This window comes from Entelurus aequoreus, linkage group LG15, assembly GCF_033978785.1.
Source record: "Entelurus aequoreus isolate RoL-2023_Sb linkage group LG15, RoL_Eaeq_v1.1, whole genome shotgun sequence".
NCBI lineage: Eukaryota > Metazoa > Chordata > Actinopteri > Syngnathiformes > Syngnathidae > Entelurus > Entelurus aequoreus.
Window position 1 is genome coordinate 2590769 of NC_084745.1, and position 17070 is coordinate 2607838.

The 17070-nt window shown below is 40.6% G+C and overlaps 1 protein-coding gene across 1 annotated transcript in view; it reads right to left on the bottom strand.

Moving 5' to 3' along the window:
- Window positions 1–17070, bottom strand: part of LOC133629694 (partitioning defective 3 homolog) — a 799726-nt gene that overhangs the window by 398947 nt on the left and 383709 nt on the right. The window contains exons 13-14 of the mRNA XM_062020594.1: window positions 4168–4356; window positions 3903–4073 (exon numbers count right to left, since the gene is read on the bottom strand). Coding sequence (XP_061876578.1) covers window positions 3903–4073; window positions 4168–4356 — 360 coding nt within the window. The remainder of the gene's footprint in view (window positions 1–3902; window positions 4074–4167; window positions 4357–17070) is intronic.

Below are 17070 nucleotides of genomic sequence, written 5' to 3' on the forward strand. Positions count from 1 at the left end.
CAAATATATACAGTAACACAAAAACAAGCTGTCTCAGTGATCACTATAGGTGTATAAATAATAATATAGTGTTAAATAAAATCAGTCCCTTGGGCACAAAACTGAAAATAATACAGCTCTCCAAAAAGTGCACTTCTGCTGCTATTGGAACATAACTGTTTGTTATGATGCTTTGACATTTTTGCACTTTATTTCTTTATTGAAAGAAAATTCTATGAAGAGAAAAGTTGTTTGCAAATGTGGTTACAATGCTAAAAAATGAAAAGTTAAAGCTAAAAAAAGAAATACACTTTATTGAGTTAACATTATTTCTTTGTAGGGGGAAAAATGTTATGAGCGAGAGAATATAACAACTACACTACCCAGCATGCAACGGGAGTTACGAGCATGCGCGGTAGCCCCGAAAAGTGTTGCATGTTGCCACGCTGTGAAAGTAAACGTCAAGAACTCAGCCAACACGCCTCGTCTGCATTATTTATAATTAGACAGACAACACATCTACAGTGTGATTTTGTAACGTTTACAAGGAAAGAAAAACAAAAGTTCAAAAAGGGAGATATGTTGTATATATATGTATGTGCTGCGGTTGTTTTAAGAACGTTGCGACAGCTGCCGTAAAGGAGGTGCGTTGCTAGCCTGGTTGCTATGTTTCCGGTTGGTGGTAAAAGTGTTCGTCATGTGTTTTACCCTGCTAATATCTCTCAGTAAAGTTATTCGATGGATTATAGCTTTTGTTTTGAACTTTATTACACCTTGGAGCGCTTTTTCCCTTCCATTGTTTTCCTGCTTTCGCTATCTGCGCCTAATGACTGAGCTACGTGACGTCATTTCTTGTGATGTCCCACGGAGCATTTCTGGTCGGGACGGGATTCGAATAAAGAATCAACTCTTTTCCTTTACTATAGTGGTCTCGATAACGGGTACCGGTTCTCAAAAAGGGATTCGAGTCCGAGGACTCGGTTCTTTTCTTATCAAACAACCGGGAAAACCGGTTTCGAGTATCATCCCTAATCATTCCCAATCCTTATCTAAGACAAGAACACATATGTCATGTTTTAATGCATTCCAACTTGTAAACAAGCGTAAATAAAAGTCAGCTAACAATGGAGTCAATGGGAGATCCTCTATCCCCCACGAAAAAAAAACATCCAAAAACACCAAACAATAGTATTTACATTTTTAAAACAAGTTGTATCATTTCTGACCGTCTTTGATGCTGTGAAGGTCGCCAAGAGTAAGAAGAGTAAACCCCTTATTTATCGCTGTTAATTGGTTCAGGGAATTAATTTTCCCAAAGTATGAATGACTAATTATAAATGTAATATTTTCAGGGCTACATGAGCTACATTAAAGACCAAAATAGGGCCACAAAAAACGTTGTTCACCTGTTCAAGAAGTAATGGAGTTTGTAGATCAAGGTTCCACTGTACAACTAGAACTTATAACATGTTGTGTGAAGGAAATTTCACATTTCTATGAAGCTCAAGATCAGAGCCCGATGTCTCCTGATTTTGCTACATCTTGTATTTGAGATTGTTTATAGGGTTACACGTCTTCCTATGAGGAAGCAGTGCCTGGGTAATTTGTGGTGGGCTTTAATATTTCTGGGGATGAGGTTGCCGAGGTAGTTAAAAAGCTGAGATGAGATCCTTAAGGCTCTGGATGCTGTGGGGCTGTCCTGGTTGACAAGACTCTGCAACATCGCGTGGACATCGGGGGCTGTACCTCTAGATTGGCAGACCAGGGTGGTGGTTCCTCTCTTTGAGAAGGGGAACCGGAGGGTGTGTTCCAACTATCGTGGGATCACACTCCTCAGCCTTCCCGGTAAGGTCTATTCAGGTGTACTGGAGAGGTGGCTACGCCGGATAGTCGAACCTCGGATTTAGGAGGAACAGTGTGGTTTTCGTCCTGGTCGTGGAACTGTGGACCAGCTCTATACTCTCAGCAGGGTCCTTGAGGGTGCATGGGGGTTTGCCCAACCAGTCTACATGTGTTTTGTGGACTTGGAGAAGGCATTCGACCGTGTCCCCCAGGAAGTCCTGTGGGGAGTGCTCAGAGAGTACGGGGTATCGGACCGTCAGAATGTGGCGGACCGCTCCCTGTACGATCAGTGTCAGAGCTTGGTCCGCATTGCCGGCAGTAAGTCGGATCCGTTTCCAGTGAGGGTTGGACTATGCCAATTTCCAAGAAGTTTAGGGATTTTGTAAAAACCAGGAATTGTGGAAAATGCAGATACTTGCACAATTGTCGTAGATGATATGAATGGGTAGGTGTTGGAATGTTTCCAATCGGTTTAAAAATGTTGACGTAGTAACAGTGTGAATTGACAATGGGTACTTCGGAATTCCTGGAATTTCAGGAAAACCAAGAATTTGTAGGAAAAAAAACAAAAGATGAATTTTGTTGTCCCAACTAAGAGGACTGTCTTGAAAGTAGAATGATCAAAAACGGTTGAAGAAGTGGACTGTGAAAACTTTCCAGGAAGAGGTGAAAATAGGGCTTTGGAGAAACGAGAATCCTGGAAATTCCTGGAATTTTATATTAGCACAATTATCCTAATTTATACAGATGGGTAAGTGTTGGAATTTTGGGAATCAGTTGAAAAATGTTGATGTCGTAACAGCTTGAATTGAGAATGGGTATTTCGGAATTCCTGGAATTTCGGGAAATTCAGGAATTTGTACGAGAAAAAAAAAAAAATATATATATATTTTAATTTTTTTTTGTTGTTGTTGTTGTTGTCCCAACTAAGAGGAATGTTTTGAAGGTGGAACGGTCAAAAACGGTTGAAGGATGTGGACTGGGAAAACTTTCCAGGAAGAGATGAAAATAGGGCATTGGATAAACGAGAACCCTGGGAATTCCTGGAATATTACTGTATGTATATATATATATATATATATATATATATATATATATATATATATATATATATATATATATATATATATATATATATATATATGTATGTATGTATGTATGTATGTATGTATGTATGTATGTATGTATGTATGTATGTATGTATATATATATATATATATATATATATATATATATATATATATATATATATATATATATATATATATATATATATATATATATATATATATATATTTTGTTGTCCCAACTAAGAGGAATGTTTTGAAGGTGGAACAGTCAAAAACGGTTGAAGAATGTGGACTGTGAAAACTTTCCAGGAAGAGGTGAAAATAGGGTATTGGATAAACGAGAACCCTGGGAATTCCTGGAAAACCAGGAATTTGTACGACAAAAAAACAAAACAAAAAAATTAAAAAAAAAAAAAAAAAAAAAAAAAAAAAAATATATATATATATATATATATATATATATATATATTGTTTTTTTTTGTTTTTTTTTAAATTTTTTTGTTTTGTTTTTTATATATATATATATATATATATATATATATATATATATATATATATATATATATATATATATATATATATATATATATATATATATATATATATATATATACATATATTGTTGTCCCAACTAAGAGGAATGTCTTGAAGGGGGAACGGTCAAAAATGGTTGAAGAATGTGGACTGTGAAAACTTTCCAGGAAGAGGTGAAAATAGGGCTTTGGAAAAAACGAAAATACTGGGAATTCCTGGAATTTTTTGGAACTTAGAAAATGTTACTTTGACTGTCCAAGGTGAGTGGAGTGTTTGCATGTTGGGATGCTTCGAATCGCTTGAGAATTGTGCAAGTTGGAAACATGGCCCATTCATTTTCAATGGGAAACATGTCCCGGAAAACCGGAAATTCTGGGTAATCTGGAATATTTGTATTTATTGGGGGATCCGGTTCCGCAAGGATGACAATTCACACAACAATTAAGGCAAATCCACAAACATCACAGCAGTTCCTACCTCTTGGTTTTGGCCCAACCGCCGGGCGACGATGAGTTGGATCATCCCTCGAATGTTGCCTTCAACCGACATGGATTTACGTAGCGTTTCCATGGCTTCCTGATTGGTATTCCCCAGCAGTGACTCCCCGTTGACGGCGATGAGTTGGTCGTTGATGCGTAGTCGCCCATCCTGTCCATCAAAAAAAAACACCACCAAGGTAAACCGTGGACGTCGTGGTCGGAGGTTTAGATTTGGGTTTTTCAGAGTAAAAGTTGTCACTTGCCTTGCTGGCGGCGCCACCGTTGATGATGGATTTGACAAAAATGCCCAAGTCGGCGTGGCTCTCCTTGGATCGGTTGCCTTTGACGCTGACCCCCAGGCCTGCAGAACCCGAGTCGTTGAGGGGGATCTCGAAGGTCATGAACTCTCGCGTACCGTCCGGGGTCAAGACCAGGTCGTCGTCACCCGCTTGCTGTGGACATGTTAGGGAATGGCGTCAGAACCGATCCAAACATGCTAAAACCCAGTTTTGACGACACAAAAGAACAGACTACTGTCGGTGTATCAAAAGGTCTTGTTCACTGCTTCCAGGTTCAGAGCTCCAGTTCTAGGACTTTGTGATTGGCCGGATTAAGTCGATTTGAAGATGAATGGCAGTGAGTGCAATTAACCTCAGAGACATACAGTCGTGGTCATCTGACCACAGAACTTTCCTCCAGAAGGTCTTATCTTTGTCCATGTGATGTCAGGAGTTGTAACATACATCAGTATTTAATGGTTCTGTGTGGCCATGACCCCAAACACACCTCAAAAGTGGTAAAGGATTGGCTAAATCAGGCTAAGAATAAAAGGTTTTAGAATGGCCTTCCCAAAGTCCTGACTTAAAGGTGTGGACAATGCTGAAGAAACAAGTCCATGTCAGAAAACCAACACATTTAGCCGAACTGCACCGATTTGGTCAAGAGGAGTGGTCAAAAATTCAGGTTCAAACACTGATGACATCTATTAAACAAGACAAGAAGCAAAGAATTAAACAGAGACATAATTCATTTTAGCTCAATGAGGAGAAACATCCGGACTGTACTCTTTCTTTGCACAGTCTCACCACGCTCTGATGTAAGATTGAACGCCTCCTCTTTTATTTGGACTTTCCCTGATTACATGGCAACAGCTGTTTCTAAGGGACGGGGGTCGTAAACAGCCAAGGGACATGTAAGCAAATATTAACATTGCTGTATGTATACTTTTGACCCAGCACATTTTCAGTAGACCCATAATAAATTCATAAACAAGAACATCCGGAAGCTGCAGTACTTACAGAATAGTGCTGCCAGGATCCTGGCGAGAGTGCGGAAATACGACCACATCACACCGGTTCTCAAATCCCTTCACTGGCTTCCTGTTCCACTCAGGATTGAATACAAAGTCTCCCTACTAACCCACCAGTGCCTCCATGGAAATGCCCCCCCTCTACCTCAAAGAACTGCTCACCCCCAAATCCTCCGCTCCGGACAGGCTAACCTCCTCCGACCTCCGAGGACAAAGCTACGAACAATGGGAGACCGAGGCTTTCTGCTCCGCCGCTCCCAGTCTGTGGAACGCTCTCCCTGACCACCTGAGGGCACCACAGACTGTGGATGCTTTTAAAAAAGCCTTTTTTTTAGATATATGTGTGCTAGTTCTAGCTATTAGGCTGTTTTAGTATTTTTTTTTTTTTATGCATTGTAGCACTTTAAGGTTCTTTGCTCAATGTAAAGTGCTTTTACAAATACAATCTATTATTATTATTATTATCATAAAAGAAGCAAACTTCATGAATGTTTTTTATGACCAACAAGTATGTGCTCCAATCACTCGATCACAAAAAAATAAGAAATGATTGTAAACTGAAGACAGCCATGACATGATGTTCTTTACACGTGTACGTACACTTTTGACCAGGACTGTATTGAAATGGCAGCCAGATGGAGGGCCGCCAGGTGTGTGGCCCCTCACCGCTGCTGGGATGAAGTGTTAAGCCCAGGGAAGGTAGAGCATAAGGTGTCCCTTTTTTTTCCCTTTCTTCCACGGGCTGAGGAGTTATTAAGATGCAACGGTGCGTTCAGGTGAAAGCTCTTTTCAACCGCGACCCCCACACACCCGCCTTTTTGTTCCGCCTTTCTCCTCTCATTTTGGACACCTGTCGGTACGACCCGCCGGTTGGGTTTTGTCCACAACAGAGCACCGCCATCCGTTAAATCCCACCGTCCCTCAACACTTCCCCAAACCGACAACTCTTCTCTGGCAATTTTTTATTTTTTTTGCACAACAGACTAGCGGCCAGATCAAATGTGAATATAAATGTCAATAAGCAGAAAAAAATAAACTTTATATTGAAAAAAAATCATAAAACAGTGTTTCCCTTATATGTATCGCCACACCTTGAAACTAAGTTTATTTTTATTTTACTTGAAACAATTTAAAGTAATGTAATATATTGTAGCCCTCAGAAAAAAAATCGCACAAAGTCTGACGCTATTTTTAACTTTTATTACCAAACAGCACAATTCCGGTACCGCTACCAAAATGTATTTCAATACCTTTCTAAACAAAGGGGACCACAATAATATTCATTATTAGCTTTATTTTAACAAGAAATCTCAAGGTGCATTAAACATATGTCTCTTATTGCAATCGACTAGATACACTCTTGTACTTGGTATCATTACAGTGGATGTCAGGTGTAGATCCAACCATTTGTTTACACTGTGACGCCGGTGAGCTATTGTATCCTCCTACGGTGTGTAGTGAAGCATGTTTAGCTAATCCTCGTCCTGCAGTGATAATGTTACGTGTAAGAAACTCACTTTATTCGTCGCCACGGAGACAAAGATTAGTGATTTAGAAGTAGCTAAAACAAAACAATATTTTTTTTGCACGACAGACTAGCGGCCAGATCAAATTTGAATATAAATGTCAATAAGCAGAAAAAAACAATCATAAAACAGTGTCTCAGTGTTTCATATGTAATTAAATGTGGTACGTTTTTATTATCGCCACACCTTGAAAATAAGGTTTTTTTCTTTTACTTGAAAACAAATTAAAGTAATATAATATTCTCACTTCTCTGTGAGCGCTTTGAGTATCTAATAATAGAAAATCACAATATAAAATCTAATCCATTATTATTTTATTATAATATATTGTAGCCCCCAGGAAAAAAAAATCGCACAAAGTCTGACGCTATTTTTAACTTTTATTACCAAACGACACAATTCCGGTACCGCTACCAAAATGTATTTCAATACCTTTCTAAACAAAGGGGACCACAATAATATTCATTATTAGCTTTATTTTAACAATAAATCTTAAGGTACATTAAACATATGTCTCTTATTGCAATCGACTAGGTACTTGGTATCATTACAGTGGACGTCAGGTGTAGATCCAACCGTTTGTTTACATTGTGACGCCGGTCAGCTATTGTATCCTCCTATGGTGTGTAGTGAAGCATGTTTAGCTATTCCTCGTCCTGCAGTGATAATGTTACGTGTAAGAAACTCACTTTATTCGTCGCCACGGAGACAAAGATTAGTGATTTAGAAGTAGCTAAAACAAAACAATATTTTTTTTGCATGAAAAAACAAGCAACCACATCAAATTTGAATATAAATGTCAATAAGCAGAAAAAACAACTTTATATTGAAAATCATAAAACCGTGTTTCCCCTTATATGTAATTAAATGTGGCACATTTTTATTATCGCCACACCTTGAAAATAAGGTGTTTTTCTTTTACTTGAAAACAAATTAAAGTAATATAATATATTGTAGCCCCCAGAAAAAAAAAATCCCACAAAGTTTGACGCTATTTTTAACTTTTATTACCAAACGGCATAATTCCGGTACCGCTACAAAAATGTATTTCAATACCTTTCTAAACAAAGGGGACCACAATAAACGTAATTAATAGCTTTATTTTAACAAGAAATATTAAGGTACATTAAACATATGTCTCTTATTGCAATCGACTAGATACAATCTTGTACTTGGTATCATTACAGTGGACGTCAGGTGTAGATCCGACCCGTGGCGTTTGTTTACATTCAGGAACGGCGTCACCGAGCTATTGTATCCTCCGACGGTGTGTAGTGAAGCATGTTTAGCTATTCCTCGTCCTACTTGTAAGAAACATACTTTATTTGTCGCCACTGAGACAAAGATTAGTGATTTAGAAGTAGCTAAAACACTGCCGACCTGCGGATGGACGCTAGCTAGCCATGTCTTAAAGCACCTTTTCCTGAGGGCGTTTCGGTGTTATAACTTCAATCAATCAATCGACGTTTACTTATATAGCCCTAAATCCCCAGTGTCTCAAAGGGCTGCACAAGCCGAGACGACATCCTCGGCTCAGATCCCACATCAGGGCAAGGAAAAAACTTCACCTTTATCTTTATTTTTTAGGCCAAAATGTGTCCGTTCTCCCTTTTCTGTCTACACACTGTGTCTGCTTGTAGGTACTCTGTGTGTGCGCGCTGCTGAACATGCTCCTCTGCTCGTAAAATCAGCAATGTCATGCCTGTTTTCAAACAGGGTATAGCACCGCGTTTGATTCATTAGTACCGCGATACTTCACTAGTATCGGTATACCGCACAACCTTAGTCTGTATGTATGTCAATTAGGGCTGCAACAACTAATCGATTAAATCGATTAAAATCGATTATAAAAATAGTTGCCGATTAATGTAGTCATCGATTCGTTGGATCTATGCTATGCGCATGCGCAGAGGCTTTTTAATTTTTTTTTTTTTTTTTTTTTTTTTAAATAAACCTTTATTTATAAACTGCAACATGTACAAACAGCTGAGAAACAATAATCAAAATAAGTATGGTGCCAGTATGCTGTTTTTTTCAATAAAATACTGGAAAGGATAGAAATGTAGTTTGTCCATTTTATCCGATTATTAATCGATTAACCGGGCAATAATCGACAGATTAATCGATTAATCGAAGTAATAATCGACAAATTAATCGATTATCAAATTAATCGTTAGTTGCAGCCCTAATCTCAATATAGATTTGAGGCCGTATCGCCATCCCTACACTGATATGACGCATTGGACTTCTATGGTCGTAATAAAGCAGTTGGTTGCACCCGAAAAGTCAATTGCCAAAAAAAATGCACACAAAAAAGGGCTGATGATTCATTTTTTGGGGTCAGTCTGAACCTTCACTGAATATGACCCAGCGACATTAAAACAACATACAGACAAACATCCCCAGAGATGCTTTTAGGCAGAAGATAAAAATAGTCTTTGAATGGACCCTGATTCATGATGTGCGTTTAAGGCGGGGAGTGCTCCGGCACACGCCATGATGACGGAATAACCGCCTACTCAAGAGTTGTGGGAATAGCGGGCCGAGGCAGGAAGACGAGAGAGCGGCGTAACATTTTCATTAGACAGGAAAAAGCGCTGCTGGCTGAGGACGAATGTGTCAGGCAGCCTGACAGTTGTGTCAAGTTAGCGCAGACAAAACTCTTGTCAAACTCACACTGAACTAGAAATGCTGACTGACCCTCTTTTGGCTTCAGCTGAGCTTATTAAAAGTATGCCATAGGGCAGGGGTCTGCAACCTGCCTCTGCCCTTTGACACACAATGTCAATTAATTCATTTTAATTAGGGATGTCCGATAATATCGGCCTGCCGATATTATCGGACGATAAATCCGTTAAAATGTAATATCGGAAATTATCGGTATCGTTTTTTTTATTATCTGTATCGTTTTTTTTGTTTTTTTTTGTTTTATTTTTTTATTTATTAAATCAACATAAAAAACACAAGATACACTTACAATTAGTGCACCAACCCAAAAAACCTCCCTCCCCCCATTTCTTTCTGTTATCAATATTCTGGTTCCTACATTATATATCAATATATATCAATACAGTCTGCAAGGGATACAGTCCGTAAGCACACATGATTGTACGTGCTGCTGCTCCACTAATAGTACTAACCTTTAAAAGTTAATTTGACTCATTTTCATTATTTACTAGTTTCTATGTAACTGTTTTTATTAGGGATGTCCGATAATGGCTTTTTGCCGATATCTGATATTCCGATATTGTCCAACTCTTTAATTACCGATACCGATATCAACCGATACCGATATCAACCGATATATGCAGTCGTGGAATTAACACATTATTATGCCTAATTTGGACAACCAGGTATGGTGAAGATAAGGTACTTTTAAAAAAAAATAGTAAAATAAGATAAATAAATTAAAAACATTTTCTTGAATAAAAAAGAAAGTACAACAATATAAAAACAGTTACATAGAAACTAGTAATGAATGAAAATGAGTAAAATTAACTGTTAAAGGTTAGTACAATTAGTGGAGCAGCAGCACGCACAATCATGTGTGCTTACGGACTGTATCCCTTGCAGACTGTATTGATATATATTGATATATAATGTAGGAAGCAGAATATTAATAACAGAAAGAAACAACCCTTTTGTGTGAATGAGTGTAAAAGGGTGACGGAGGTTTTTTGGGTTGGTGCACTAATTGTAAGTGTATCTTGTGTTTTTTATGTTGATTTAATAAAATAAAAAAAATAATTAAAAAAAAAAAATAAAAAAAAATTAAAAACGATACCGATAATAAAAAAACCGATACCGATCATTTCCGATATTACATTTTAACGCATATATCGGCCGATAATATCGGCAGGCCGATATTATCGGACATCTCTAGTTTTTATGTTGTTTACTTTCTTTTTTATTCAAGAAAATGTTTTTAATTTAGTTATCTTATTTTATTATTTTTTTTAAAAGGTACCTTATCTTCACCATACCTGGTTGTCCAAATTAGGCATAATAAAGTGTTAATTCCACGACTGCATATATCGGTTGATATCAGTATCGGTTGATATCGGTATCGGTAATTAAAGAGTTGGACAATATCGGAATATCGGATATCGGCAAAAAGCCATTATCGGACATGCCTACTTTTAATTCATCATATTTTATTTAGTTTGATTTTAATGTTACATCTGTTATTTTTTGGAGAGTTTTGTGATCTTGCAATATAAAAATAAAACTGTGGAGAGGCGGGGCCGGCAGTCCGACGGCGAGGCAGGGCACACCGTAGCCCGCCCCAAGATGGCGGCGAGGCGCGGACGGCGAGATAGCGGTGAGGCGGAGATCGACGCCGCAATTATCACCAGGTGCGTGGAGCGCCCAGCTGGGCACAATTTAATAATCATCTCCAATCGCTCCGTCGATCACTGGAACTCAGGTGAGCACGGGTGTTGATGAGCAGATGAGGGCTGGCGTAGGTGGATAGCTAATGTTTTTAGCATAGCTCTGTAGAGGTCCCGTTGCTAAGTTAGCCTCAATTGCGTCGTTAGCAACAGCATTGTTAAGCTTCGCCAGGCTGGAAAGCATTAACCGTGTAGTTACATGTCCATGGTTTAATAGTATTGTTGATCTTCTGTCTATCCTTTCAGTCAGGGGCTTATTTATTTTGTTTCTATCTGCATTTAAGCACGATGTTATCACGTTAGCTCCGTAGCTAAAGTGCTTCACCGATGTATTGTCGTGGAGATAAAAGTCACTGTGAATGTCCATTTGGCGTTCTCGACTCTCATTTTCAAGAGGATATAGTATCCCAGGTGGTTTGAAATACAAATCCGTGATCCACAATAGAAAAAGGAGAAAGTGTGGAATCCAATGAGCCAGCTTGTACCTAAGTTACGGTCAGAGCGAAAAAAGATACACCCTGCACTCCACTCTAGTCCTTCACTCTCACGTTCCTCATCCACAAATCTTTCATCCTGGCTCAAATTAATGGGGTAATTGTCGCTTTCTCGGTCCGAATTGTTCTCGCTGCTGGTGTAAACAACGGGGAAATGTGAGGAGCCTTTCAACCTGCGACGTCACGCTACTTCCGGTACAGGCAAGGCTTTTTTTATCAGCAAACTTTATCGTTGATGTTCTCTACTAAATCCTTTCAGCAAAAATATGGCAATATCGCGAAATGATCAAGTATGACACATAGAATGGATCTGCTATCCCCGTTTAAGTAAAAAAAAATAATTTCAGTAGGCCTTTAAACTCTTCTGGGAAGGCTGTCCACAAGGTCGCGGAGTGTGTTTATAGGAATTTCCGACCATTCTTCCAAAAGTCAAGAAGGCCCGGCTCCCAGTCTCCAATCTAATTCATCCCAAAGATGTTCAGGTCAGGACTCTGTGCAGGCCAGTCAAGTTCATCCACACCAGACCCTGTCATCCATGTCTTTATGGATGACCGGCATCCTATGACAGTTCCACGCTGGAAATCACTGAGAGCGGCCCATTCTTTCACAAACGTTTGTAGAAACAGTATCCATGCCTAAGTGCTTGATTTGATACACCGGGCCAAGTGATTAGGACACCTGATTCTCATTATTTGGACGGATGGCCAAATACTTTTGGCAATGTAGTGTATATTCAGCTGTCTATCTTCACGTATTGCTTCCTGTTGGTTAAGTAGCTTCTAATCCATTTCAAGACCAACCCTTGGATTTCATACCTTTCCAATTTGTTTATTAAAAAGCTGTGATTCATTGTGTCAAATACTTTACTAAAAAAGGATACTGGAACAGAATGCAATAAAACATGTTATGAAACGAGATCCGTTAGTACGCTAACTAATCCGATGGTTTTATCCTCTTCCGATCTTGGCTTTTTAAAAGCTCTCAATCCTGACTTGATGAATGACTTGAGTGGAGAGTTGCTTTGTCATACTTCAAGATAATCCTCCCGCACGCTGATGGCGGCAACGCCAGCCCGGCTAATGATCTCCACGCACGCCTTGTCAACGTCTACTGTTCTCATTTAGCACTTTTCAAGCAGCTGTTGTGGTAATTGTGTTTGTTGTCAGCGCAGACCAGGGGACGGGGCCCACAAACAAGGTTGCTAGGGGCCACTTGTGGCCACGGTTACTTCCTCCCTGAAAGGGATTCGCCGGGTTTCAGCGTAAGACTCGGAATTCTCCATGTGCCGTTGGATGTAGCAAATATCGTCTCAAGCCCGGCTAATGATCTCCACGCACGCCTTGTCAACGTCTACTGTTCTCATTTAGCACTTTTCAAGCAGCTGTTGGGGTAATTGTGTTTGCTGTCAGCGCAGACCAGGGGACGGGGCCCACAAACAAGGTTGCTAGGGGCCACTTGTGGCCACGGTTACTTCCTCCCTGAAAGGGATTCGCCAGGTTTCAGCATAAGACTCGGAATTCTCCATGTGCCGTTGGATGTAGCAAATATCGTCTCAAGCCCGGCTAATGATCTCCACGCACGCCTTGTCAACGTCTACTGTTCTCATTTAGCACTTTTCAAGCAGCTGTTGTGGTAATTGTGTTTGCTGTCAGCGCAGACCAGGGGACGGGGCCCACAAACAAGGTTGCTAGGGGCCACTTGTGGCCACGGTTACTTCCTCCCTGAAGGGGATTCGCCGGGTTTCAGCGTAAGACTCGGAATTCTCCAAGTGCCGTTGGATGTAGCAAATATCGTCTCAAGACCCCGTTCTGTGGGATGAGTGGCATCTGAATTGTAATCGTGCATATATTGTATTGTACCATATGTCCCGGCAAGAAATCTGCCTTCAAAGAACTCCGGCTTATTAGTGATTCCCAGAGCCCAAAAAAAGTCTGCGGGTTAGAGAGCGTTTTCTATTGGGGCTCCAGTATTATGGAATGCCCTCCCGGTAACAAATAGAGGTTCTACCTCAGTAGAAGCATTTAAGTCCCAACTTAAAACTCATTTGTGTACTCTAGCCTTTAAATAGACCCGGACGCGGACGAAGCAGAGACAAGGCCAAATCACAAGGCCCCCCAGCACATTCCGCCACGTATTGTGCGTACTGGAGCTGCTTTGCATGATATGTGTGACCACTCCTTTTAGAGGCGGCCTCATGTGTTCGTTACGTCTCGTCTCGATTACTGTAACGTATTATTTTCGGGTCTCCCTATGTCTAGTATAAAAAGATTACAGTTGGTACAAAATGTGGCTGCTAGACTTTTGACAAAAACAAGAAAGTTTGATCTTATTACGCCTATACTGGCTCACCTGCACTGGCTTCCTGTGCACTTAAGATGCGACTTTAAGGTTTTACTACTTACGTATAAAATACTACACGGTCTAGCTCCAGCCTATCTCGCCGATTGTATTGTACCATATGTCCCGGCAAGAAATCTGCGTTCAAAGAACTCCGGCTTATTAGTGATTCCCAGAGCCCAAAAAAAAGTCTGCGGTCTATAGAGCGTTTTCTATTCGGGCTCCAGTACTCTGGAATGCCCTCCCGGTGACAGTTAGAGATGCTACCTCAGTAGGAGCATTTAAGTCCCATCTTAAAACACATTTGTATACTCTAGCCTTTAAATACACCCCGTTTTTAGACCAGTTGATCTGCCGTTTCTTTTCTTCTCTCCTCTGCTCCCCTCTCCCTTGGGAGGGGGAGTTGCACAGGTCCGGTGGCCATGGATGAAGTGCTGGTTGTCCAGAGTCGGGACCCCGGGTGGACCGCTAGCCTGTGCATCGGTTGGGGACATCTCTACGCTGCTGACCCGTCTCCGCTCGGGACGGTTTCCTGCTGGCCCCACTATGGACTGTACTCTCGCTGATGTGTTGGATCCACTGTGGACTGGACTTTCACAATATTATGTCAGACCCACTCGACATCCATTGCTTTCGGTCTCCCCTAGAGGGGGGAGGGGGTTACCCACATATGCGGTCCTCTCCAAGGTTTCTCATAGTCATTCACACCCACGTCCCACTGGGGTGAGTTTTTCCTTGCCCGTATGTGGGCTCTGTACCGAGGATGTCATTGTGGCTTGTGCAGCCCTTTGAGACACTTGCGATTTAGGGCTATATAAATAAACATTGATTGATTGATTGATTGATTGATGTTGCCTGGGGAACTCCTGAATAAATGGAGGGACGCGGGAGCTGTACCTTAAAGCGTAGGCCGAGACTGTGACTGAGTGTGCAAGCTCCATGCCTTCTCCTCATGAGCTAAATTGAAGTCTGTCTCTGCATGGTTCCTTGCTTCTTGTCTGATTAATAGATGTCATCAGTGTTTGAACCTGACATTTACACAACGTGACAACTTCACTGCTTTTGGGTTGTGTATAGTCTGTTGTCAAAGTATCGGATCGGGACCCAAAACCCGATCAGATCCGAGGACAAACATGTTGATCGGGACTATGTCTGACTATGGAAACATTTATTTTTTATAACTTACCGCCTGTACCAACTTCCCTCTCAGGAACTTTTGTTCAAAACCCGAAAGAATTCTGGATTTGTTTCGTCTTCCTCGCTCCGACGTCAGCGCCCCCCCCCCCCCCGCCCGAAGGAATCCTGCGTGACAATACTTATCACACGTTGGCAATTACACCCATGGCTGACTTCTTTTAGCCTCTTTGCATTTATTTCCAATGACCTTTTTGTCTGCAAAGCAGGCCAAGTATGGAAAATAACTTCCCAGCAGTCTTGAATTGTTGCAGGCACAATGTGTGTGTGTGTGTGTGTGTGTGTGTGTGTGTGTGTGTGTGTGTGTGTGTGTGTGTGTGTGTGTGTGTGTGTGTGTGTGTGTGTGTGTGTGTGTGTGTGTGTGTGTGTGTGTGTGAAGAGAGCTAATTGTGATTAATTTCTCTCTTTCTCGCCTCCAAGTAGCGTTTGCTGGCTGGCACCTGCTCGGCACACCTTCCTCCTCCGCACGTGACGAGGGAATTCGGGCGGAAAGAAAATGAAAAGGCTAATTAAGCGGAGAACGGGAGGAAGGCTCGCTCCTTTTCTCGGCTAATGAACAAGAGTTTCTAGTCGTCGTCCTGCTTTGTTGGTGTGGTTGTGAGCCGTAATGAAGGCTCTCTCCGGCCTAACAACCTTACTTAACAACATGCTCTTCTTGCATAATGGAACACGGATTTTTTTTTTTTTATTGGATTCTCTGCGCCGCACCAAAGCAGAAATGGTGTCTATTGCACACTTGGTCACGGGTCCGGTTTCTTTTACGCTGGAATCGCACTACAGAGTCACAGATTCTACACGGTTTGTGACATTCTGAAGTGAAGTGAATAATATATTTATATAGCGCTTTTCTCCAGTGACTCAAAGTGCTTTTACATGGTGAAACCCAACATCTAAGTTACATTTACACCAGTGTGGAATTTTTTTTTTTTTTTTTTTTCATTAAGAAATACAATCATGTGTGCTTACGGACTGTGTCCCTGCAGACTGTATTGATTTATATTGATATATAATGTATATATTATGTTGTTTATGTTGATTTTTTTTATTTTTTTTTACATTTCTTGCACGGCCCGGTACCAATCGGTCCACGGACCAGTGCAATAGAACACCTTTGGGATGAATTGGAATGGAGACTGAGAGCCAGGCCTTCTCCACCAACATCAGTGTGGGACCTCATCAATGCGCTTTTGGAAGAATGGTGGACAATTCCCATAAACACACTCCGCAACCTTGTGGACAGCCTTCCTAGAAGAGTTGAAGCTGTAATAGCATCATATTGGGAAATATCCTCGCTCCTAAATATTCCAAAGTCAACTGTCGGCTTTATTATAAGAAAATGGAATAGTTTGGGAACAACAGCAACTCGGCCACCAAGTGGTAGGCCACGTAAATTGACAGAGAGGGGTCAGCGGATGCTGAAACGCATAGTGCAAAGACTTTCTGCACAGTCAGTTGCTACATTTCTTGACCGATTTAAACAATTCCAACACCAACCAATTTAGCTCATTCAGGACATTCATATAATTTGTTTTGAATCCCACTTTTCCCCAAAATTTCCAGGAAGTTCCCATTGAAATGAATAAGACATGTTTCCAAGTTGCACAATTCCCACATTTTTCAACCTTTTCAAACCATTCCAACATCAACACATTCCAATCCTCAATCTAACACTTTCCCAAGTTCCAAACCAAATTCGTGTTTTCCTGGAAATTGAAACTGTTCAACATTCAAACCTTTCCAACATTCAAACTATTCTTACATTCATGCTACATTCTGTCAGCATTTCACTTCAACTTCAGCATTGGATTACTTCATCCAGTTTATTACTGTTTTTCTTTATTGACGATTTGTTACCGTTTTTCTTCATGCTTCCCGGGACCTGAGTCCAAAATTCGTACTGTATATGTACAATTGT